Source organism: Lithobates pipiens, unplaced genomic scaffold (assembly GCF_037356315.1).
Source record: "Lithobates pipiens isolate NorthernLeopardFrog02 unplaced genomic scaffold, aLitPip1_a1.2 Scaffold_13, whole genome shotgun sequence".
Lineage (NCBI taxonomy): Eukaryota > Metazoa > Chordata > Amphibia > Anura > Ranidae > Lithobates > Lithobates pipiens.
Window position 1 is genome coordinate 17816757 of NW_027507718.1, and position 27521 is coordinate 17844277.

At 40.1% G+C, this 27521-nt stretch overlaps 1 protein-coding gene across 5 annotated transcripts in view; it reads right to left on the reverse strand.

Annotated features, from left to right (window-relative positions):
- The window catches only part of LOC143973958 (transducin-like enhancer protein 4), a 165263-nt gene that overhangs the window by 46205 nt on the left and 91537 nt on the right, over positions 1 to 27521 (reverse strand). For all 5 annotated transcript variants that reach the window (XM_077474887.1, XM_077474886.1, XM_077474885.1 and 2 more), the window contains 3 exons: positions 5486 to 5605; positions 2160 to 2213; positions 1863 to 2015 (listed from right to left, as the gene is read on the reverse strand). In XM_077474887.1, coding sequence (XP_077331013.1) covers positions 1863 to 2015; positions 2160 to 2213; positions 5486 to 5605 — 327 coding nt within the window. The remainder of the gene's footprint in view (positions 1 to 1862; positions 2016 to 2159; positions 2214 to 5485; positions 5606 to 27521) is intronic.

Below are 27521 nucleotides of genomic sequence, written 5' to 3' on the forward strand. Positions count from 1 at the left end.
ACAGCAAACCTCAAATACTCACCCTGCTAAAGTCAACATCCCTAATGGAAGAGTCATAACATATGTGCTTTCACAGTCATATCTTTCAAGTACCTATTCATAACATAGGAGTGTACAGCAGACCTGTGTAACCAGAGCAGCATGAATGGAAAAACGCCTTTAAGGAATAGGTTGTGCAGTGAAACACAGCTTACTACAATGTTTAAGAACATATATACCAGATTTCAATATTCCGTTTATGTATGGACATCTTCAGTTATAAGAAAAAATAAATTCATGTACCCAATTACAACTTGAGAGGTTATATACTCTTATTAAAGCGATTGTATGCCCCGCTTTCACATTTTTACCTACAGGTAAGCCTATAATGAGGCTTACCTGTAGGTAAAATTAATATCTCCTAAACCTGTACATTTAGGGGAGGTTTACCTTCCATGCAGTCACTGGCATCTGACGGATGTTGTCGAAAAAAAATCAGAGCTCCTTGCTAGAAAAAGAGGACTCCCGCGCATATAGAAGGAATGCCGTGAGAACATGCCAGTTAATGCCAGCGCTTCGTTCTAAGGTAAGCATTTCATAATGAGCTAGTGTGCGGTGCATACTAGCTCATTATGCCTTTGCCCAAGACCCCTTTCACACTGGGGCGTTTTTCAGACTCTCTAGCGTTAAAAAAAGCAACTGTAAAGCACCTGAAAGAAGCCACAACTGCAATCCCAATGTGAAAGCCAGAGTGCTTTCACACTGAGGTGCTGCGCTGGCAGGGTGTCAAAAAAGTCCTCCAAGCAGCTTCTTTGCAGCTATTTTGGAGCTCCTAAAGCGCCCCTTCCCATTGAAATCAATGGGAAGTGCCTGCAAAGCGCTTCTGGCAGCAGCGCTTTGAACCCTTTCCTTATTTTCACTTGCTGATCCTACCAGTAAAACACATTCTGCCTTATGACAAGACTCACTCACTGTACGGTATCTATGGAGGGAAAGCAGTGTTGTCACCCTCGGATAGAAGTATTCTTGAACTTCAGAACACATCCCTATCTCCATAACACAGGGGGAAGTGTGCTGAAGTTCATTGAGCTATCATGGGAAAGAAGGTAAGACTGCTTGAGCTAACAATGCAGAGTTCACAGGATTGAATTGTATTTCTGGTAGGATCAACAGGTTCTCTTCTGACAGGGGTTCCTGCACGGTTCCAAAATATTGCACTTGATCTTTTGGGATGTGATCTTTCTGCAATGAAAACTTTGGACTGCAATTGAAGATCCGTGGTGTGCTGGCGAGTATGAACATTTGTCTGCGTGAGCTGTCTGCCCTGTATGACTAAGGCAGTTTCAGACTGACAGGGAGACTCAAGGATCTACCAAAGCACCATGGTAGTTCATTGAAAACTACAAGCCGACATCTGCAAAGGCTGTCGGTACTTGTAGATCATTCATTCACAGAAATCGGGGAATGAATGGCGTGCCACACTTTTCAAAAAGTGAAAGTTAGTACAGGGATTTCCTCCCCGTACTGCTGTCACAGGGAGAGAGGGTAGCGGGGAGCGGCGGCTGCATAGGGGGGGGGGGGGGGTTGGGACACGCAACATGTTCCCAAAGGTAAACTTATCCATTAAGAGGCCCATTCAATTTCTGACAATGCTCCTTAATGGCTCAAATTGTACCTGCATCTTTTCTGACAGTGTGCCACACTACAACACATGTTCATGCATTGCATTGATGCACACCTCCATCGGCAATGGGGTTTAATTCTGAATCAACAGCGCCACACTGGTAGCAAGTAGTGCCGGGTGTTCCCCCAACGCAAGCATTTTAACGAAACCCTAAATGACATCTAACAGACAGGCTTTATATATACACATCTGGTCTTACCAGGCTGTGTTCTTTGGACTTTGATGAGGGAGTACTGCTTGAGGATGCAATGGATGCTGGACTTATTGGAGGGTCTTTCTTTAAGAGTCGAGCCTTGTCCAAACCATTTTCCCTGGGCGAATGTGCTGGGCTCCCTCTGGGGGAAGAGGGGTCCTTTAATATATAAAAAAAAAAGAAAAAAATATGCTTTTAAGTACACTGCTCTGTAAAAGTTCAAGGTCTGTGTAAAGCACTATGGCAAGAATGACTATGAACAAACTCTAAAACATACACTTACAACTGAAGGAGAATACACACCTCATTGGAAACATCCACCACCAGGTTGTCATCACTCTTTTCACCATCACTGTCCTGCATAGGGAAGAAAGCACTTCATGTAAGACTGCACGGTTACAAAAGAGGAGGCTAGTCAAAGTTTATGCAATCATTTAGTAACTTTACACACTAATAACTATACAGAAAAATGTAACCAAAAATCTGTCTCTCAAGGCATACCAACTATTTTATCGGACCAGGTTTATTTAAGTCTTTGTGAATTGTCATTTTTAATCCCACTTTAGTACTACAAAGTGCTTTGAAGCCCTGCAGGTTTATTTGCTAAATAGAAAGAAACCGACAGAGCTGAATATCAAAATGGTGTTTGGATAAACCACTATCACTCACTGTCCAAGGTAATCAATAGCTGGGCTGGGGATTATCGTGGCTCCTGTTTTATTCACTATGAGAGAAAACAGAAATGTGTGCAAAGTCATCATTTATCTGCTGTTACCAATATGGCAAAAGCAGCACTGGTTTCAAAACACAAAACAGTGCCGATTGCCAGCTGTACAAAAGCACAACAAGCTGTAAGTAGATGTCAATATGCTGCACACTGCTAAAATGAAGATTTTTTAGCTCTAATGGCAATTGGGGCTGTATTTGTTAGTGTCAAATCTCTAGGAATACTTTTGACTGCTTAATGGCTTGCCAAAACTTAAAGATTAACTCAACTTTGAACATTGCAAGGATTTTAACACTTTGCTGCAGATTCCTACTTTGTTATTCTGAAGAAATAGCTGTGTGTGTCCACGTGCCAAGTGAATCTGTAAGAGTGTGGTTTTAAGATGCTGAGCTACTGCACCTGCAGGGTTCCAAAGAGGAAATTGGAGGGTCTGCATCAATTTCAGATGGGATTTTCCTTTGGGGAGTAACCCACCAAAAATGACATTTATTGCAGGGGGTGCCAAACATCTGACTTGTATCTTAGTGCAGACTTCTGGCAAAATCAGTGAGCCAATCACGCAGGATAGGACATATCTGGGGGGTGTTCTGTACATTCTGTGGTAATTTTTAATAACCTTCAATTACAATATGACTTGTTTTGCAATTGTATAGGCAATTTGTTTTTTTTTTGCCTTTTTTTCCCCCGTGAAAGTGGAGTTACCCTTTAGGGGCATATATAAGCATGAACATTGCTGCACATCCACTGGGTGTCACAACAGTTTAAGCATGCTCTGCAGGTATTTGGAAAACTGGACTGCTCACAGCTAGATCAACAGACTTTCTACACTTGAAGCACTGCTTACATTCTAATAACAGTCAAGTATAATTACATACTGCCAGAGCACAAGGCCTAAAATATATAGGCAGAAGACTTGGAAGCGCTTCCAGCACCTGTGGCTGCAGACTTATTATCCCAGGAGTTTAATTAAACCTCCTACAAACCTGGGCAATGCAAACTGAACACATGACAAAAAGAAAACACACAGGCAGAAGTTACCTTCATGTCAAAACGATCAGCAGATAAAAGACAAAGACATATGAAGTTGATTGCAAATCCAAATTTTTTATTTTTGTTTGGTCCTAACTCTACCATCTGCCTACTGGCCATTGACACAACTTTAGAAGGAGATAGGCTTGTATGTAGGCAAGGGGGTCCTCACACATCTTTGCTGGAAAAGTATAGCACTTCAGCTGTCTACATATCTGGATATTTACATTATTGTCAACTAAAAGACAAACGAATAAGTGGAAAATATTGCATCCTCAGAATAAACCTGAAGTTAACCCAGACAAAACAAAATGTGTCCCAATTAGGTCCGACGGGGGGAAAAAAAAAAATCTCTGATCCCCAAAGACCAATTGGATACTCCATTGATCAACATTTTACAGTATTTATTGCAAATAAGAATAGCCATTTATATTTTGTGCTTTAAGCCTGGATCCTACCTTTTTACATTTTGAATTTTGTGATGCCCTATGCTCAATCTAAATGAGGGTTTATGCACATGGCTTTAGGGATTTTTAAGCCTAAAGTACATTTCCAGACGCTCCCCATGTCCAGAGAGCCACACGTGCCTCGTGCAGCCTGCCATATAAGTGAATAGTGGCCCTAGTATGTATGTATGTATGTATGTATGCATGCGAGTTAGGGACCTTAGATTGAAGTTAGAATAAGAAAAGGGTTTTTGGGACTGAGTGAGGCACAAGACACGTAATAGGAGAAATTATAAAATTGTTTAATTGACACATAAGGTGTTGAATGAGTATATTTTTTTTATCTATATACTAGGCAATGGCATACAAAAAAAAAAAAAAATTGTATGTAGATCAGTGGTCATCAACCCTGTCCTCAGGGCCCACTAAAAGGCCAGGTTTTATGTATTACCTTGGGGAGATGTAGGCTAGAATACTGTAATCACTGAGCAGCAAATGATATCACCTGTGATGTATTTCAGTTATCTTGCAAACCTGGCCTGTTAATTGGCTCTGAGGACAGGGTTGATGACCACTGATGTAGATTGAAGCTGCGTACATGGATGGCGATTGAGATGTACCTAAAAATAAAATAAAACTGTGGCCTTACTCTTGTAAACGGTAATATCTAGCACTCTGCATGCACAGGAAAATGCCAGTGCAATAAAGCATGGGCGTTTACAAAAGTACGGCTGCATACAGCCACTTTGTATGGCAGGCTGTACATGGCATGTGTGGCGTGCCAGGCACAGAAAGCACCTGGAGATTTATTCTAGGTATATAAAACCCTTTTATTTTTCCAAGTGCACTAACCCCAACTACGAAAGGTTTACTTTAACACTTTCTGGTGCATGAAGCAACATATGCATTCACGGTGATGATGGTGAAGTGCAGAGTGACCAGAAATGAACACTCGCATTTGTTTCATTATATAAATTCAAATCTATTCATTAAAAAAAAATCAAATCTGTTAAATAGGATCTTTTTGCAGCTCAACTGATGTAAAGAAATCCTGCAGTTTAAGAAAAAAATAAATAAATTAAAAAATCGTTCAAGGTAACAAATGTTCCACACAACATATTGATGACAAAGTAAACAGATAACCCACATGAACTTTACTAACATCTCACTAAACAAACACCTGACTACATCTAGTCTAACCAAATACACCCTTAGGAAATATTTATGCTCCTTTATGATCCTTAAAGCATATTTGCTTCTCAGTGATAAGATGTATGGTCACCAGTCACGTTCAACCAGGATCCTTAAATATAGTACACAAAGGAAATACACAAATATAACACAGGATTACTGTAATAGGTGTGAGGTTACTTTACTTTGTAATTCTGTTGCCATGAATACGGCATCAGATATCTTCTTGTACTTACGTAACGGGCGGCTATATCTTTTTCTTCAGTCTTCTGCTTTTTGCTTTCTGAAGAATAGTCTGCAGAATTTCTGTGCTTCTCTGCTGCTCTGAAACTTGCAGACGGTGACACGGAGGAACTCTGCAAGGTAAAATGTGCCCAAATTGAATATTGAAGTATAACTAAAAAGGCAAAACTTTTGTACTTTGGAGTGGATATGGATTAGAACACCCATTCATTCTTATTCCCATCTGTGCTCCAGTAAGTGAGATTCACCCCCTCTATTTGTCCCGTTTACCATTATCATTGAAAGTAAAAGAAAAGCCAAAATGTTGGGCTGTCCCCAGAACACTAATGGGGGTGGGGGGGGGGGGTCTTCCAAAGGGGACATTAGCTCTCATTCCCTAGGAATTCCCTCTTCCACTTTGGCTATGTGACAGGAAGTGAAGGGAAATTTCTGCAATGGGACAAAGATGGTGAAAGAAAAAAGAAAAAAAAAAACAACCACGTTTTACCCATTAGTTCTACTAAAGGGCAAAAAGTAAAGTAAAAGTAGAACTAAAAAGGCAAAAGTTTTTCTTTCCCATTTTTGATAGAGTGGGGAGATTTCCTGTCCAGTAGCCAAAACAGGAAGAGGGAATCCCTGGCTGTCACCGGGGTCAAGGGAGCTCACCTGAGCCCTTGGTTCTCAGCTCTTGATTGGATAGATAGCAGCGCAGCCATTGGCCCCCATTGCTGTAAATCAAATCCAAAGACGCGGTCAATGGGGGGTCCCTCCGAGTCCGGCATTCTGTGTAGACAGACGCAAATGCTGGACTCAGGCGGGCCCGCAAGGTAACCCCCCAGGAGAGAGCTTCTCCTCTCGGGGTATACCAATGCAAGGAAGAGCTGCAAGACCCCAGAAGACAATCAGGGTCACACTGTGCAAAACAAACTTTTTTTAATTAAAAAATTATTTTATTTTATAACAGTTTGTTCATGAACGCACACAAAGCCATGAAAGACATCTGAGGTCAGGTTTACAATTCTGCATTCACTGCTCAATAACTTGACTCGCGCTGCCAAAATGACACTGTAAAATCTATTGACAGTTGCTGTGTTTGCAAAGCACAACATCATACAAGAACAATAGAACAATTACATATCTTAGAGGAGAATATACTACAATAAAAAAAGGCGTGATTATTTTAAGGTCCTTGTTATTACAAGCACAATTAATGTTTAACGTTTACACAAAAAAAAAAAAAAAAAAACTACAGAAAAGCCAGTACAAACCAGGCAATGGCACAGTTCAGCTCATGCCTCTCACTAAGGGCTCATTTACACTTGTGGTTGGAGGAGGGGGGCGATAAAAATAGGCCATTGAGCCGCAACTTAATGGCTAGGTTCACCTTTATCAACATGTTACACCCATATTTAGGGCACAATATGCACCCATTATCTCTACCCCCCTCGCCCAAAGAGCCCCTTTCCCACCCAAGTAGGGGTTCTTCTCCCTGCAGCTGCTGTTGCGTTTAAAGATTTGTGTGGCTGTGCGGGCCTCCACCTGCACAGCTGCTTCATTTATTCATGGTGATCTGTGCATGCGTAAACTACAAGTCTGTGTTGCTATAGCTATTTTTGGTGATTTTTTTTATAGATTAGATGTACGAATTATTCGATTTTAGCTACATGTGTTTGGAAGATAAGCCCCCCCTATTGATATGCAAATGAACCAGTTGGACTGGTTTACAAGCCTAGCACAGGAAGTGAGGCTACAGGATATGGATGTATCAGAAATAGTGGGAGGGGGATAGGACTTAAAACAAGCCATGTGCTCGAAGGAACAATGGAGCAACAGTTGTTTTGGAGACAGATTTGTTTGAGACTTCAGGAGGAAACAGATGTTTTGTGCTGGATTGAGCAAGGAGCTATTAGAAGATTTCATCACCATAAAATCCAAGTAGCCAATTAGTATCCTTATGCCCATCACATACATGGTCCATGCTTAGTTGTTGTTAGGAAGGATAGATAGCCTAGGCATGTGTATATTGTATGCATATTTTGTTATGCTTTGCATGCTATGAAGGTTTTTTTCCTGAAGATAAATGTGCAGTCTTTTCTGCTTAGTAAAAGCATTAATGCTCTATAGAGTTGTAATTGCTTACTTTGCTTATACCACAAAGAAACCTCCTAATGAAGGCCAAGCAACAAAACTAAGTCCAGTCTTCTGCGCTGATCAGTGCCCCTTGTAGTCAATTGATATCTTCTGCAGCTCAGTAACTGTCTGCTTGTATGGAGAGATCGCTGTAAAACAATGGCTGAAGGAAAATTCACACCGTAACCACAATCTCTTGATTGTGGGTGCAATGCTTTACGGGTTCCTGTGTAAAATAAATTCACTTTACCTGCACATTCATGTGCATTTATAATTTTTTTTTTTTTTTTACCAAGGGTGAACGTAGCATTTAACTGCCCCCCTTTAAAGAGTTTTTTGTTTTATATGGGTTTACAAACAGTTTCGATCTGTCACTTTTCCTCTACAAGCTGCAGAACTGATAAAAGAATTCTGAAAGTCTAATGAAGTGAAGTATTGGTGACATAATTCAGCAGGGAACATTATTCATAATGGTCTGAAAAAGATGTCAAATTGTTCCACTGGAGAGACTGTGAAACTGACATGTTGGACAGAAGTCTCTATGCTTCATTTAACATTATGAAATAAGCTGAAAATGACCACTTCCAATTTGTTAAACAATATATGCAGCACTCCAAGTATAGCCGAGCATGCAGGGGGGGGGGGGGGGGGGGGGGGATGCAGACTTTAGAAGACAAGGTTGATAAAATGGTACCACCATAACACATTCAAACAAGCAATGGAATACCATAACATTGGAGAAAACAAACAAATCTCACAAGTGTCTTCAGGAAATGCCTATGATGCAGGACTTATACAAGTAGCTGTACAAATAAAAGCCAAATGGTTGCTCTAGGTACTAACTCCACTGTAGCTTTCCTTACAGAAAGCTGTGCTCTGGAGACTCAAAACCCTGATTTACAGAAATTAATTTGCCCACAAGACCAAAGAGAAGATATTCCAAGAAAAGAAAAAGAATTCCTGCACTAAAATATCTATGTTTAATGGTACAATTTCTCTGTAGAGTGTCTATACTTCAATGCTGCCCCTACCCACCTCGGTGGACCCTGTGCCCTCAATCCAAACAGGCAGCGGTTTAGCAACTTCCCAATTCTGTGCAAGTGCAGTGGATAGTTCTTGGAGTTCAAGAATCCCAGACTGTATTGCCCACTGGCGAACATTAGAACCCAGCTCTGCTATTCTCTCAACTCCAGTTCCATCCCCATCTCAGAATTTATCGCAGTCAGCTCAGCCCCCACCCAGCATAGCCCCAGCTCCGCCAATACATCCTTACACCACTTCCTGCTTTTTCCATTCCATATAGTTCTTTATAGTCGAATGGCTTTGACATGTGGCAATGCAGAATGTCCTTCTCTCGCAGCATGGAAGCAGTAATGTTTCTCTCTAGCATTACTACACCAACGGATCACAAAAATCAAAGATTACAAATACAGTATTTGAACTGTATCAGTGTTATAGTGGCTGAGGGGGTAATCTGAAAAACAAAAACCGAGCAGAACCCTGGAGTTCAGCTTTAAAAGTATAACCTAAAGGCAAGCAACTTTTTTTTTTTTTTTTTTTACCCTAGTTCTGGATGGAGTGGAGATGGATTAGAAAATCTTTCAGTTTTTATTGCTGTCGGTGTCCCCATTAGGGAGATCCAACCTCTAAATGTCCCATTTACCATTATCAGTGAAAGAAAACAAAAAAAAAAAATCCAAAATTTTGGGTTTTCCCCAGAAAAGTTAAAGGATTTTCTCTCCCTTCCTGTGACTATTGGACAGGATGTGAAGATAAAATCGCCCCGATGGGAAGAACATAGCAAAAATAAAAAACTTTACGGGGGTTAAAACACCCGCCCCTTTTGCTCGATTCAAAAAAAAAAAAAAAAATAGGTTTTGCCTATAGTTCTACTTTAATATTAAGCACTGCTTCAGTGAAACAGGTTAGAATGAGGATTGAACTGGTCTTTGAATAGTAAGGTGGTGTGAAGACTAATGTATACCATCTTTTTGCATTTTTCTTTGATTGTAGTACTAATGTGCCTGTACATTGGGACAAAATGCTTACAGGTAAAGATAGATTGCTAATCAAGTATTTAGTGGACAGGGGAAAGCTCTTACTGGATGGAACTGAACTATACATAACCGTTGAACAAAGACTACAAAAGGAAGTCATTGCTGGATATCTGTTTAAGGGTCTTCTTGTAAGTCCCACTCCTTATGAAACATTTTTTCTGAAGAGTGCAACTACCAAGACACTGGTATGGGAAGCTTTAATTTATATAATTACTCACTTGTGTATTGCCCGCAGAGCCCGAAATGTTTGTCAGGTCTCTAAACCAGTGTTTAGCCTCCGTAGACCAGACAAAGGTTTAAAAAGGCTCTCAGTATACAATATAACATCTCTGGGGCAAGTTATTTCTGCTTTTGAACTTGGCTGTTGTGGGTAGGAAGCATGGAACAAGGTCAATTATTCAATGAGGAGTTAGAGATAAAGCTTCCACACAAGTTCCAAAAAAAGATTTGAGCAGCTAGAAAAATAATATGTCAGAATGAGCCTGGGGACACTTATGAATCAAAAGGAGAAATAGATCTCAGAGAACGTCAGTTCCCAATCTCCAAGTAAGCGGCGTAGTGCGAAGGTAAGGGAAAGAGAAGATGCTTGGTGCCATTCAGACAGCATAATCATAGCTCAAGACTAATTGGTATGCACGGCACATTGGATTAACAAATGTTTTTTTCTCCAGAGAACAGCCGAAAACCATCGATTCAGGTAACAGGGAATAAAGCACATTTCCAGGAGAACAGAAAGACACAAAATGGTGCTCAATATAGCACCAAGCTGCCAAGTTTATAAACAAAACACTTCATATTACGCAGGTTAATATGACAGTAGGCGATAAGAAACGCTATAATGTTGAAAAAGGTAGCTTAACACTCTGAAATAGAAGAAAACTAAGATGTCGCTACAATATATCCAAAATATTTCATCTTAAATATGTCCTGTGAATTGTGTATTAGATTAAAACACAACAACACAAATGAGCTCAGTCAGGAAATGTATTGTAATTAGACAAATAAAAATATTTGTTAGGCTACTATGAGTTTCTCCATTGGCCTGAAGGGCCAATCTTATTCAATAAAATAAACTCTAATCCATAGCAATCAAAATTGGAAAGGATCTTTCCTAGGTCATGCAGCCACATTCAAGGCTGCCTTTCTTAGAAAGTCTTTGTGATTAAACGCGTTGAGGGTTGATGTAGGAAATTAGCGTGAACCTGGGAGTATCAGGGGTTTCCCCATGTACGGAGGTGGCTGCTGGTTTTAAAAGTGCTGCCCAAAAGATTTTAAATGTAGTGCACATTTAATATTTCAATAAAAGCCTGCATTTTAAAACATATTACGCTTTAAGATAAGATTGGGAAGAGAACCTGGCTGTGTTCAGGTTCACTTATTTGTATCGATTTTCTTTTACCTCTACTTAGAAATAAAAGGCCATATACAGTTACACAGGGGTTGAATGTTTTGAGAAAAAAGGAGTAATAGAAGTTGGGGTATTTATCACATGTTTGAGGGCATAGCTCTGGTATATTTTGTTACACTTTCTAAATGCTTGCCTAGTACTACATTTTATAGCATTAAATGTTTACCAGTAAGTGTGTACTAAAATGAAGCATGCACTTCAGTCAAATACCCCCACAATTTATTTATTTTTTTAATCTAAAAGCTCAATCGTTTTAAAGCAGATCTATGAGTTTCCTCTCAATTTAAATGGTTTGTTTGGACTAAGTCGGCCCAAACCAAACATTTCCTTCGCCAACTGCTGTAGCGGCTCCCGGCGCTATATATGTACTGTATGTAGCTTCAGGCGAAGGCGGAAATTGTGAGGTCATTAGCCCGCCTGCCTCATTTATAAAACAAAGGCCTGCTTATGAATGGATGAGTGCCGCTCAACTCAATGCATTTTTGTTCTGAGGGCAAGACAAAGTCCGTCTCACAGCCAGAACCCAGCACTGTATCGGTAGCTCAAGCTAGCTATAGTATACACAGTACTGAATGTTGCAGTAGCAGCTAGTGAAAGAAATGGTGTTTGGACCAAGCTGGGCCAAGCAAACTATTTAAAACTGACGGGAAACATGAAATTCAGCTAGTTATGTGCCAACTATGGGTGTATATTGTAAAAACACAACTTTTAAAGTGTCTTACTTGCGCATCAGTCCAAAATTCAGCTCCCCTGCAAGCAAGCTGAACATAAATACTGCTGCACTTACGGACCACTGCCCCTCACATATGATGGCGCCACTTCATTCTTTAGATTGTCCAGGTTTAGCTAGTGACGTTCAGAACTTCAAGTGAATCATGTTTTAAGTCTATGTGATCATTTTATTTTCACTGAGAAAAAGGAACAATCTTTGGACTTTGTGTATGAAAGGAAAATAAAAAACACAACACATACCATACAAGTTGGGAGCAGATACCATGGCGACATCTAGTGCTTGAATTAGAAGGTGGACAGTTTTTATAACCATTTATAGACAGGCTAATCTTAGAACCTCTTCCTCTTTAAAAAGGAACGGAAAATTCATTTTCCATAAATTGGACTGCAAGTTTTAATTCAATTAAGTGACAAGATCTTAAAGCACTATGCCATTACATGGTTAACACAGCCCTCATGCTGGAAAAGCCCGGGAGAACAGATTATTACATTTTGCCTGAGCCAGCGGGACAGCAATATCAATACTTGAAATTTCAATGCAAGCTGCACTTCCACATTAAGAGGGCTATTAAGTTTAATGTAAAGAGATCAGGCTGAATAAGTACATTTAACCAATGCACTTAAAAAAAATAAGTCTTTAGAAATTGTAATACAAATTGAAGAAAAGAACTGTATAGAATACAAACACAGACATGGGTCACATCCATCGAGACGTAATTAACAGCATAAAAAATAAATAAACACACTAAAACCCCTCTCACAAGTCTGCTTTACCATCGTTTTAGCAGCGCTTTTCGGCCGCAGAAAGGGCTAAATGCGTCCAAAAGCGCTTTAGCAGCGGTGTCCATTCATTTCAAGAGGCAGGGGCTGTGGAGGAGCAGTGTATACACCGCTCCACAGATGCTGCTTGCAAGACTTTTTGCAATGTCCTGCAAGTACACCACTCCAGTGTGAAAGCACCCAGGCTTTCGCATTGGGGCTGCAGGGGAGGCATTTTTCAGGGGCTTTACAGGTGCTATTTTTAGCCCTTTATCGCCTGAAAAATGCCTCAGTGTGAAAAGGGGTCCAAGAGGAATCCGTTGCACTAGAGACCGTTACCAAAGGTTTGTGATAAACACGCAGAACTCTCCCTAAAGATGAAAGACAAAGCAATACAATGTAATGAGACTCAAGGAATTAACTGAACATACTGTAACAAAGAAATACTTCTAGACCCCCATTTTTACAACAGTTTTTATTCATGAAAAGATAAGATAAAAAGATCAAGCCTCAGATGCATGTAAAAACACCTGTAGACATGCTTAAAGTTCTGTAAAACCATCAGACGTTCAGTTCAAATATGAAGCCTTTGTAGCCTAAACTATCCCCCTCTCTACTACTGGAAAACAAAGCACAACTTCACCATAAAAGAGAAGTCCTACTTTATATCCACCCCCTCCCACCAACCACATTTGGCAAATTAGAATTTTTTTGGTGGGGGGGGGGGGAATCCGATACCTACGACCACCTCCACACGAATCACCCAGGCAGAAATTTAGGCCACTCTTTGCTCGCAGCCTTTGGAAACGTATCACAGGTGCCAGAAGGCTGCGGGAACATTCACAAAGTGTGGCTCACTCATGTGCAGTGGGAAGCCGCAAGGAGTCACAGTCAGCTTTCCACAGTTAACATGCTGGCACCAGGGACCCATGGACCGACAAAGAACTGGCCCGGGTGAGGATAGCACAGGATAAATGGACAGGCAAGTGTCCTTTTATTATTACTTTGTTTGCTTCCAGGTGAAGATCTACTTACCATGCTTAAAGTGATTATAAAAGGCAGAAAGTTTTTTTTATGCAGTTAGGTAAAAAAAATTCAGCCCCTGCCATAACCATTACCTGAGCTTATTCTGAATCCAACTGAATGGTCCCCGTGTCTTCTGGGACCTGTGACCAGAAGGCAGGACAGGATGAAAATGGGGCCAAACTTACATTTGGACCCCCTCCCTCCCCCTTTGGTAAGGTAAGACAATACCATAAACCTGGGTGATGTAAGCAAACTTCACAGATGCATGTACAGTAGGGGACCGGGAGTTGTCGTTTGGGACTGGTGAGGGTGTATGATGTTAGTTAAGCAGCCTTTTTGTGAAACGTGAACCTACACTTTAAGGTTAAATTTTACCTTTGTATTGTTCTAGTACAGCTGGGCCCTTCACTTCCTCTGACTGTGTGAGGCATAAGGTAACTAATTTATAATATACACACAGTGCCTGCCTGCTCAGTAAGTATGCAAATTATAAAACTTTTAACATTTATTTTGGCTTACAGTAGAGGGAACAATTTTTATGACATGCTGTGGTGAAAAATGACTTAGAATTTATGTCTGACAACTTGTGTGTCTGCGGGGGGAAAGGGAAAAAAAAAAAAAAAGCAATCCCACTGCAGGCTGTTATACAATACATTAATTGCTTGATTATTCCTAGGCAGCCGTTTCCAATCTATACAATGTACATGAGAGATTGCATCACTCTAACTGGCAGCTTGTAACACTCCCTAAAACCTTCACCCTTTCAATAAGATGTGGGTGGCAATCTGAGACTGAAGGGCTGTAATTCAGGAACATCCACTTAGTCAACAGACGCGTTAGCTGGGAGGATGGGCACATTGCAAGTCTAGTGTGTGCAATCTATGCCTCAGACCCAGAGCAGCCTACAAAATGAATACAAATTTTCATACTAGCAATTAAACACTGGGGGAGGAATTATCCAGCCGTCTCAAATAACTTTTGCAATTTACTCGGAGAGTAGACCAAGCTTGTCAATATGGTATCGTTTTATATTCTCACTCATTAGCAGTGTCAAAAGGACACTCAAAAACACGAACAAAGCTAAGCCTATCACATTACAATGAGCCGCTCTTCCATGTTATCCAGACATGTCAGGACACACTCAGTTCCCCTGTGGCAACACACTAAACTGACACTGCTCCTATGAGCCATTCTGTCGAGAGCTTTGTTCTGGTTCTAATGATATATGCGCAAGTATTTTAGTGAAATTAAAGAAGCAGCTTTGCTGCTATTATCTTGGGCTCTGTACAAAAACAAATGAGCTATATGGTGTCACACCAACAACTGCAGCACATATGGTGAAAGAGACCACGTAATTCAGACCTACTTATAAATTGAGGCATGCAAGTGCAAAACAGCACCTGCCTAATGTACACTGTAAATAGAATCAAGGCAATATTCACATTCCTTGGCAACTTCCACCATTGTGCAGTATTTACACAATGCTAGGAGAGGCATACATTACTTATGTTCATTAAGATCTTGCAACATCTTAATAAATCTGTTCTCACTGATAAAATTATAAAAAAAAAAAAAAAAATGCAATTCTTTGGCAACTGTGCAGAATCACTAGGAACCCATGGTAATAAAAATAAGCACGCACACACACAATGTATGCATGCGAAAAAAGTATTTGATCCCCTGCCAAATTTTGTACATTTGCCCACTGACAAAGAAATGATTAGTCTATAATTTGGAAGGTTGAATGATAGGTTTATTTTAACAGCAAGACAAACAACAAAAATATCCTGAAAAACATTTCAAAAATGTTAAGTTGACTTGCATGTTAATGAGTGAAATATGTATTTGATCCACTATCAATCAGCAAGATTTGACTCCCGGATGTTTAATATACAGGTAATGAGTTGAGATTAGGAGCACCCTCTTAAAGGGAGTGCTCATAATCTTAGCTTGTTACCTGTATTAAAAAAAAAAAAAAAAAAAAAAGGACAGGCAACAAGCAATCAGATTCCAATCTCTCCACCGCGGCCAATACCAAAGAGCTGTTCAAGGATGTCAGGACAAAAATTGTAGACCTACGCAAGGCTGAAAGACCAATAGCCAAGCAGCTTGGTGAAAGGTTGACCACAATTGGTGCGATTATTCACAAATGGAAGAAACACAAAAAATTGTCAATCCCCCTCAGTCTGGGGCTCCACACAAGATCTCACCCCGTGGAGTTTCAATGATCATGAGAACGGTGAGGAATTATCCAAGAACAGGCAGCTGGGATCGTCACCAAGAAAACAATCGTTAGCACTACGCCGTGAAGGACTGAAATGCTGAAGCACCCGCAAGATCCTCCTGCTCTAGAAAGCATATGTACCAGCCTGACTGAAGGTTGCTAATGAACATATGAATGATTCAGAGAAGAACACCATCCCCAACATCAAACATGGGAGGTGGTAACATTATGCTTTGGGGGTGTTTTTCTTCCAAGGGGATGGGAACAACTTCACTGCATCAAAGAGACGATGGACTGGGCCACGTACAGTCAAATCTTGGGTGAGAACCTCCTTCCCTCAGCCAGGGCCTTGAAAATGGGTCATAGATGGGTATTCCAGCATGACAATGACCCAAAACACACGGTCAAGGCAAAAAGTGGCTAAAGAAGAATCACATTAAGGGTCCTGGAGTGGCCTAGCCAGTCTCCAGACTTTAATACCATAGAAAATCCATGGAGGGAGCTGAAGGCTCGAGTTACCCAACATCAGGCTCGAAACCTTAATTTGTGGTACAATGGATAGATCAACCAGAAATAGGTGGAACAAGGCACCACAACCCAAATAAGAAGAAGAAATTGGGAGAGAGGGGACTTTTTAAAAAGTGCCAAAACAAATGAAACTAGCATGTATAATAAAAAGGTTTTATTGTACATAGGTTAAAAAAGTAGAGCAATCCTAGTGATGAACATTAAGATCAGACCAAAATTATTCAAGAATTTATTACTGTACAAAAACGTTATTCAACATGTTTCGTTAGAGTATATAGCGTCTTCAGAAGATTCAGAATGGTCTGTGTACAGAGTAATCACTGCAATACATAAAAAATAAAGACATAGAACCTAATTACCAAAAAAATTATATAATATAGGACTCGGTGCTACCTGAAGGATTGCTGGTTTACGCCAGATTTTGGAGAGACAGGCACGCTGATTGCACAGCTGTGTGCTGGGCTATTTAATTTTGACCTGGCTACGGCTCAGTGTTCCACCCAACAGACAGGAAGTCTGTGCATGGGAGTCAGGTGGACTCCCATTCCTCAGAGGAGTCCGAGGCTGCATGGGTGTAGCCAGAGCATGCATGCCTGCAGGAGGCAGACATACTTGGTGACAGAGGAGCAAGACGCTGATCAGGAGTGAGCTAGGAGAAAGCTTAACTCTAGGAAACTCTTGGGTCTGAAGAGCAGACCTAAGGCCTAGGCTAAAGGCCTGAATCAGCCGTAAGGGAAGAATCTAAGCCAGGAGGCTAAAGTATTGAGTGTGCAAGATACAGTAATGGTGGAACCTCCCTGCGTGGGTACGGATGTCTTTGTGAACTTTTAAATAGTGGGCTACCAGGCCCTTAAAAATACAGTTTGGTACTGGCGTACTCACTGGAAAACACACCTACCGTTTGAGTACCGCAATCTTACAATATATAAATACACACAAATTATATAGTTTATATAGTTTGTGTATATTATATATATAGATCTATCCATACACACACACACATACATACACACTAGGGATGCAACGGATGAAAAACTCATGGTTCGGATCGTTCCTCAGATCAGAGTCATGGATCGTATAATTTTCCGGATCAGAAAAAAAAAATGATCTCCCCCACTGCTGTAATATCCACACAATGAGGGAGGGAGGGAGGAAGGAAGGAGGGAGGAGGGAGGAAGAGGAGGATTGGGGCCACTCTGCAAAACCAACTGCACAGAGCAGGCAAATACGACGTTTGTTATGTTTTTTTTTTTTTTTAAACAAAAAAGGTTTAGTTATTCTTTAAGAATGCTTTCAGAAATAGAAATGCTAGATTATTTTTATTATTAAAAAAATGGAAAGTAAATGAACAGAATACAAATTTAAAACAAATCAATATTTGGTGTAACCACCTTTCCATTCGGCATTAATGCTTCAATTTTGAGGTACACTTGCACAGTTTTGAAGGAACTGGGCAGGTAGGTTGTTCCAAACATCTTTGAGAACTGCATGCCTCAATTCCTTCTGTCTCTTCATGTAATCCTAGACAGACTCAAGGTTGAGCTCAGGGCTCGTGGGGGTCAAATGATCATTTCTAGGGCTCCTTCCCTCCAACAGGCTTCACTGTTGCCGGCAGACACTCATTGTACCGCTCTCCAGACCATCTGAACAAACTGTCTCTTGCTACAGCCAAATATTTCAAATTTTGACTCATCAGTCCAGGGCACCTGCTGCCATTTTTCTGCAACCCGTTATGTTTTTACACAAAAGGCTCCTTGTTTCCACATTAGAGGTATGCCTTTTTTGGACGCCGCTCTTCCATAAAGACCACTTCAGGCTAGACTTCTCTAGATGGTAGATGGGTGTACCTGGGTCACACAGATTTCAGCCAGTTCTGTGCTGATGGCACTGCTGGGCATCTTCTGATGTTCAAGGGAAGCATGAGGTGCCTTTCATCTGCTGCATTATGGTTTCTTGGCCAGACCACTTTGTCTACAGTGCTCAATGTTGCCCGTTTCTTTGTGCTTCAAAAAATCTTGAACAGCACATCTTTAAACGCAATCTGCTTTGAACTCTGCCTGGGAGAGACCTTGCTGATGCAGTATAACTACCTTGTGTCTTGTTCCTGTGCTCAATCTTTCCATGGTGTATGTATGACCTGTGACATGAAACAGTTTCACAACCTCACCTTAGCAGCAGAGTGTGGCTGTTCCTCAATCAGTTTTAAGCCTCCAATACAGAGGTTTCTGTTTCAGTTAATGACCGTTTCAACCTACATATGAAATTGATGATTAGCACCTGCTCCACTTATCAAGCGCCTGACTCCAACATCACAAAATCCCTGACTCTGTGCAAGTGTACAAAGTATGCCAAGAATTGCTGCTGGTTTAAAGCAAAAAGGATTAGTCGTTCCAAATATTTTAGTAAAAAAAATAAAAATAAAATTCTGTTCGCTCATTTTCCAATTGTAAATTGGTACAGCAGTGAGCGTACCCAAAAAATATATAATTGCTGCCTGATCCTGCCAGAAAGCAATCTGCAATCACTGAAGGCTACGTCGTAATTAAGAAGGCTCATTAAAGTGACACTAAATCCGGAAAAAAATAAAAAAATAAATAAAATTATATTAACTCTAACTTTGCTTCTACGGTTCTTAACCTCCTCCAAATGCCTTTGTTTAGTTCACTGCTGTGATCTGACTTCCTGTTAGGGTGGCTATGTTCATTCTTCACAGTCCCAACAAATGTAGGAATGTAGTCACCCTCTTGCTTGCTCCCAAATATGAACTAGGGACTGTGAGCTATGGGATGGGTTATGTACATGAAGCAGTGACACGATCCCAACTATCAGTCACTGCTTGTTCCAAACAAAAAATTGAGGGGGAAAAGGAGAGGTTAAAAAAAAGGAGGCCGAAAACACAATAGGAAACAACTTCATAAAAAAAAATAGACTATGGGATCATTACGTAATGGATATGTATGAAAACCGTTTAGGAGAAGGCAGTTTAATGTCGCTTTAAGCAAACGGCACAAGGAGCAAAGTGCAGTAACCCACAGCAACCAATATAGTCACTTTACTAATAGCAACCACCAGCTGATTCTATCCGGGTTGCTATAGATACTATCCATTGGCTTTTGTTGCTTGCACCATCCTATTGAATAATCTCGATACATAGCTTATGAGTGATTAAAAACCACTGGCAGCCACTCAAAACCGATGTATAGGTTTAAGTGGATGCACCTTTAATAACTTTTTACCTTTGTATAATATTCATTTATGTGTGCATACACATATAAAGGGCTTAGCCTTTAATGCTCAGTGAAAGATGTGCCCTTTCCTTGACTTCATAATGAAGAGTCATGTTTTAATTGCTGGAGACAATTAGCAAATGCTAGGCACTTTTTCATCCACAAATAAAAGCTCTCCCTCCCCCCCTCCTTTTTGTTTCCTAACAGCTAAGGCTTTCGGAGTTTATTGTATAAAAACAGTTTCCTTAATGCAAATTAAATTATGTTCCAGTAAATGACTTCTAATTCAAATGGCTATTCTATTTCAGGGTATACAATTTCATTTAATCCTTAGTCACTCATTACTTTGACAACTGCCTATACTATTTTTTGCCCAGGAAAGCCAGTCTTTCTTCTAGTCAAGTTAATTAGAGAACATTTCCCTTAATGAAATGTACAACCTGATATTTAAAATGATGCATATAATCGCCCTTTCTTGGTTCTGTTTTTTTTTTTCTGCCATGCCGCCAGTTGTAGTATACAACAATAATTTCACTACAGCCGACGTACTCCGGAATGACATCACAGCTCACGTGACAAAAAAAAAAAAAAAAAAAAAACCTTCAGTAACAAAAGAAAATAATTAGTAAATACGTTGGATGCTTATTTTACCTAGTGCTTTAAGCATGGTATTTTTATATCCCAATCACCCTGGCATCTGGGAGCCCGTAAAAGGATTAATTATACTTTGTACATTAAGCACAGCCTGGCTGGGCATCGTGAATTTATCATATTCAGTGGAGAGGAAGATAAGGAAGCCTTGTGAAGACAAGATGCTCTCTTTCAATGAGTTTCCTTTTCAACAGTTAGGAAATGAATGAAGGCCACTATCGTTAGGCCTTGCTGGCACAGCGTCATTTCAGCTTGTTCCCATTTGTACCTAAAGCCTTTGTCAACAGCTCAACAAGAATCAAAAGCAAACAACCCACTACAAACAGACTGGTGCGAGTGTGAACCGCTCACTCACATTCCAGCTGCTCAATGTCTGTTCAAACTCCTCACTGACAAGGTTAAGAGGGTGAGGAGGATAAGCACAAGGCTAAAAACATGTTGGCTGCATTGAGATAGATAGTGCTCTGAAACCATTAGACAGTGCAGTGCTGAGAGTTCCCCAGCTCCCCCTCCAAACAACGAAGTGTCTACAGACAGGGAGGTTCTGTTCGGTGGCCACAACTGGCCCAAAGTCCTGAATCCTGCCTAGTATTCTCTAAAGCCCCATACACACCATCAGATTTTCTGCAGATTTTTTTTCCTTCAGATTTACAAAAAAACACGTAATGCAAGGGCCTGCCTGATTGCATACAAATTGAAACTCCTAAGGTTTGACCTCATATGGTTTTGGTAAATCTGAAGGAAAAAATAAAAATCAGCAGAAAATCCGCTGATTGAGCATGGGGCTTTATAGCATTCTAAGTATTCAGTAGCAGAAAAGACGATTTTGATAAAGCATTGTGAGCAATGGATCTATAGTTAACGGATATATAAGCTAATCGTTTTAGGCCAGCCATATCATTGACAAATACAACAGACTATGGTCCGACTGAGAAATTATCTTGTGTTTGTGTCTAGAGATAATCTGGCTTCTGCACATATTTGCAGAGGCAATGTATTGTCGGTGCACAGCATATGTACTTGCCAAAAATGACCATGCTACAAACTATCTACAGCAGTTGGATTTTTTTGAACCCCTTATATCTAATAGCTCTACTTAATTTAGCTACACTTCCTGAATGCAAAGCAAAGAAAAAAAAATAAAAATTACCTTAAAAAGCACATACCTTTAACATGACTAAAATTGTCCGATTGGAATAAGGGGTTAAAAATGTTTTAATAAGGGTCATTCGGTGCAAAGTCAATTTTACAAAGCTGGACAGCTTTGTAAAATTGCTGGAAGATGAATTTACTAACTGCTGTGCCACCAGAGGGCTCCAAAAGCAACTCTGAGTAATATTAGTCAGCAAGGAAATGACTGCAGTTCACAAAGTTTACTGCAATAGACAGAAATGTAGGAGCTAGTGCTACATATCATGGATCACTTGGCAAGCAGTGAATAACCCAACCAAAAGAATTTTAATAGGTCACACTGACAAGTAATGATTACTCTAAGCTTGCAATAATTAATTTCAAACTAACAAAGAAAGTGTTACATTCTCAGATGGATAGATAGGAGAAGATATATTTATTTATTGTTTTTACGTAGTTGGAGGTTCCAAGTTTTTTTAATTAACCAATTTTAAAGCAGAACTACATTTGTTCAATTAACTTTACCTATGTTTAATGCTTATGCTGCTAGCCTTAATAAATACATTGAAAAAGGTATATTAAACTTGCTTTAAACTTTGTTTTACATTCTTGGTTTCTGATATAGGCCAAAATGCTGTCATATGCCTCCTGGTGTCCCCCCCCCCTTTTGTTTTGGAGGAGTGGCTTTTACAGCAAAGTACCCCCTTCCTGCACGCATGCCTGAGCCAAGGCAAATAGATTCCAGAAAGTAAATGCTATATGAACCATCTGCTCTTACTCAAGATGGCCACGACTAAAAATGTTAGCGGGGAGCATTTTTCAGACTGATTTCTCAACAAAATCAGGCATGAAACATCAATGGATGGGCAAGTTTGCTTTGAATAGTATTAAAAATGAATTTTGATAAACTTAATTTTCAGTTTGTGGCGATTAGGCACAGTTCACTTCTGGCTTTAACCAACCCGGGAAACATGCCCCAATATATTAAATTTACAGCATGTGTGTTTGCAATCACATTTTGTACTCCACAATGAAGCCAACTCTAGATTGCCAAGCATTGTTTCCCCATGCTGAGCCTCTTGTCTCAGCACATGCACGCTCGCCTAATAGTTTCAGGTGGTCTCCTACATGTCTCATGAAAAATCCCACCCAAATAATAATGAGCATGTGAGCCTACGCTATCAGCATCAGGTCCTCACACCCAGCCAAAACTGCAAGTGCATGCCTGCTCCAACAGAAGTACCTTCTGACAAATCTTTGTAGCCCTGGCCGGGATCACACATGACAGGTTAGCTCCAGGGAGGCCTGCATGGCAATGGAGCCCCCCAATAGGCAGACATACCAAGTGCAAAGAACTTGTTTGCAACCTGTGTTTGCAGCACAATGCCTGAGGACAAAAGGGAAGAGGAACAATAAGCATATGAGGGTATGGTGCCATACATGCACAAAATTTGTTAATGAGGATTTAGTGATAGTTTAAATAAAATGCATGTGTACTAGAAATCTATGCAGCCGTTTAGCACCACCGACGTTTTCATGAGGTGGGGGGGGGGGGGGGGGGGGAATTCTAGCCAAGTTCATTATATATATACATATACATATACACACACACACACACACACACACATATATACACACACACACACCTTAGCAATTGCTGAAGCGGACGAAATTTAAACAAACATTCACTAAAATCTGAAAAACAAACTGGCCATACTAATTAAATTTCATGCAAACATTCGTATAAAGAAAGATTCTCATTAGAATATTCTCTTTCTTGCCATCATGGAGTCAGACAATTTCATTTGAAGGTCCTTAAAATTTCTTCCAGATCTGCTGTTTGAATGTATTCCTCGGCATATTAAAAACAGGTCTCATTTCAATATGTATCATTTTTCCTGAACGAAAACTACATTCCTAGTTAGAATCTCATTTGAGAAAAAAAAAAAATTGACATCCTACTCCTTTAAATTTTTCATCACCGCTGACAAAAACTAAATGTAATTTTGACCCCATTAACCACAAAAAAAAAAGTTCCCGAAAACACTTTCTTCAGTATGTGCAGCTTTATAAAAGACTTCCAATTTTTGTTCTCCACTCTTTGTGAAGTGCCCCTTTAGTGCCACATGTGAAGCACTAAGCCTGGTTCCCACAATATTTGAAGATTACTTCATTGACATATCAATGAACACCATATCCCTGTCTGCAGAATCAATGAAGTAAATAATCAGCTAATGACCTCACTGTGGTTAGTGGAGATCATCACAAGGTTAATCAGACCCTGCCTGACAGACAATGCACAGAAGAAATAATATGATATGCTTCCAAATTTAAAAAAAAAAAACGCCAATGAAACCACCAATATCCTACTGATTTTAGCAGGGCAGCTGATGCTTATAACTTGGTTACAGTTACATAGACTGTGAGAAACCCTGACATTCCAAGATTACTATGAGATGGGGAAACGGTATGAAAGCTCAGCGATAAGTACTTCAGGAAGATTTCTCTCCCCAATGTCCTACACCACCAAATCAATATATATGAATTTTCATTTGCAGATATTGAAACTAATAAAACAGTGAAAGGGAAAAATATGAACCCAAATACAAAATAGGGTAAAGTTACAAGACTTTGCTGTAATAGAATTTTGAATGGCTTTTAAAAACATGCGCACATAGCAGGTGCAATAGAAGTCATAAAATACAAATCCTTCTAAATTACACAACATTATTGCTGATAAAAGAAGGAAAAAAACAAAAAAAAAGGGACAACATTACAAACATTTGTAATGTACAAGTACAGTGTTTAATTTTTATCGTTTATATCAGACTGGAGTTTAGCTTTAAGGCAAATACTAATGCATCTGAATACAAGAGCCATGTGTATGCTTACTTCATGTTAATAAACCCAGGACCCTGCATTCACTATATCTGGTCTCCCACAGTACACAGAACATGGAAATGCAATTTTAGAAAATATAAACTGCTAAATACCTTCTCTCTGCAGTATAGAGCAGTATTGTGACTTCTATCAGTGTCTGGTTAAAGCTTGTAGAATGATTTTTCTTATTCTACTCTGACTGTCCTATGAGGCTGCATTACCTCTGACCCTCTTGGACACAGTGCTGATCATATGATCTTATGCACCCTCGCAAAAGAAAAAAAAAACAACTTTAGAAATACGCACCAAACTGAGCATATGCAGAGTGAAAAAAAAAATGTTTATATATATATATATATATATATATATATATATATATATATATATATATATATATATATATATATATATATATATTTTCTTAAAAAAAATGTGTGCTTTTATGTTGGGGGGGGGGAGGTGTCCAAGTTATTTTCTAGAACTAAAAACAGATTTTTGCTTGTAAGCAACAAAAGGTCAGAAAAGGCTGAGTCCTTTAGTGGTTAAACCTGTGTTTTCTGTGTATTTCTTTCAGCTCTGTAGTATTTCAACGCAAAACTGAATTTTACCAGCCACTGCTTCTCTCCTTGTGCAGGGGGACTGGCCTTGTATCCGCCCCCTCCTGTAGTTTTCTACAGGCAGTCTGTAGTGGGTGTGCTGGGATCCTCCCACAGCTCAGCTCTCTGCACAGGCCATGTACAACACAGCGATGATGTCACCACTAATTTTACAAAGTAATAACCGCGTTTATTAAAAGCATTTAGTGCACACACAGGATTTATATTTGTGACCATTTAGCAATATACATAAAATGTTGAAGCGGGGTTCCACCCTAAAGTGGAACTTCCGCTAATCGGAACCCTCCCCCCCCCCGGTGTCACAATTGCCACCTTTCAGGGGGGAGGGGGGTGCAGATACCTGTCAAAGGTATTTACACCCACTTCCGGGCATAGACTCCCGTGGGAGTCTATGCCTCTTCCTGTCCTGCCACGCTGTCTGCTGGGACACACACGGGTCCCAGAGACAGCGCGGAGAATATTAGATTTCAGGCAAAGGCATCATGCACACTGGGTGTCAATTTTTAAGGGCGTATTAGTAACCCCCTACCGCCCTCCCACCTTGATTCTAAACACACTACATGTTAGCCTATGTGTTCTTGCACACACATGCATTTCAAGGCGTTTATAGGCAGAAAAAAAAAAAAAAAAAAAAGGCCAGTGCATCCAGGAGAGTAGCTTTTTATCCTAAAAACAAGGATGGTGCCATTGACGGCAAATGCTGCCGATTTGACATGCGAACCAGGGCTTAGGTGCGATTTAAACATAGCTTAATAAAAAAATAAAAAATTAGTTTGGATGAAGCCAAAGGGTTAGGCTGAGCTTACGGAGTGTATTTTGGGGTCAATTTACAGCTTGGGGTTAGGCACAAGTTAATCTTGGTGTAATCAGTTAAGTAGGTGTGAAATTTAGTGGTCTAAAACTCACATGTGCCCAAAACTGCTGTGTACTCTGATCTAAATGGAGCAATGCTAGTTTCCATGCAAGTGGTAATGTAGAGGATAGTGCAGACAAAACCTGGACTCAAGGTACTGCAGAAGGCAGTAATCCACAAACTGGTCTAGGTGTTAAGCTAAAAAGAAAAGCTCCCTAAATAGTATAGCTTTTCTGATGCAGCACTAGCATTGCTGTGTTTATACTATCCAAATGCAGCATCTTCAAGCCTGTAATAAGAGAGAGATCCTCGTGCATGTGTCAGACACGCCTGTTTCCATAATGAGTGATACACTTCAGATAGCTTAGCACATCTAAAGATATCCAATGGGAACCAAAGAAGCCTAACTAATGACCATAAAATTACATGGGACTTGCATGCAATTGCTTCTATTTTCCCCCTAGATCATTTATTCTGCGGCACACCAATAAACCCAATCATTCCTAGATTTACCAGATCATTTTTTATTCATATCCTTGTGTATCAGATGTGAGCTAGTAACATCCCACCGAGAGTAATGTCAGGCCAAATCCCTCAACCACTGAAAGCGCTGCCTGGATAAATCTCACTTCACTTTCTCTTCTGCCAACCACTTAGGGCAGGGCCCAGGGGAGCTCTTCAGTTTATCCCTGCTCACGCAATGTCACAGGCACAAGCCAGAGTGGCCCAATCAGTGCCAAGAAATAAAAATGTTTGAGGGGAAAAAAATAAAAAATCACAGATGTTCATGCATTTCACATACCTTGTGCCCTATGGTCTGTTGCCAGGGTAACAGGAGACCACCAGCGAGAGCATTATTAGCTTTATAAAGTAAGTCTCAGGGGCCATGGGCAGAGAAGAACTGAATTACAATGTTGACGCTTTTGCTATCCATGTCTTGTGATTGTGCATAGTTAACCCTTTAGTGAAAGATATGCTTTGCAAGAAAATAAAAAAAATATATAAAATTTAGGTTTGTAAAAAGGATAGGCAAAATAATTGTTTTATTTTGATGTACGCAGGCACAATGTTAGATCATCTGCCATGTTCCAAAATCTGTGCAAGATATTAAACTGCAAATTAATGATGCCAATTTAACTTTTGCTCCCGTAAGAGAAGGGACAGCTCTGAGGGGACTCATTAGAACTTCTCAATAGAAATGTCTTGGACACAGTAAATAAAAATGAAAATACGAGAAATATTTTTGTACTTGCCATAAAATCTTTCTTGGAGTGCATTGAGGGACAGATTCAGATATTTATAGTGCCATCCAGTTAGACATTGGCAAACAAAAAAAAAAAAATATGTAACCAAAACACACACACACACACACACACACACACACACACACACAGTATATATATAAAAAAAAAAGGGCGATACCTGTGGGATAATAGAAACTGCTTAAAAGGAAAAAAGGAGAAAGAAAAAAGGGGGTGTACAAATAAGTCATCCATATAGCACCCAAAAGGTGTATCTGGGGTCTGACGGAAAAATTTTGCAGGAAAGAACATGGTTATAAGAAACACACACACACACACGAACACACACACACGAACACACACACGAACACACACACTACAAGGGGTACTTGCAGCAGAAACTCAACTTGTATCACCAGATGGCAGATCAAGAAGACACAGATCCCTCTAGTGATAGTTTCTGCCTACCATGCAGAGGGATAAATGGCACCCAGGTGTGCAAACCTGTCTCTCTTCAGTATGGATACTATTGGTGGAGAAGAGCCAGATTGCACAGCATTATATTCAGAAGAGACAGCGCTGCTGA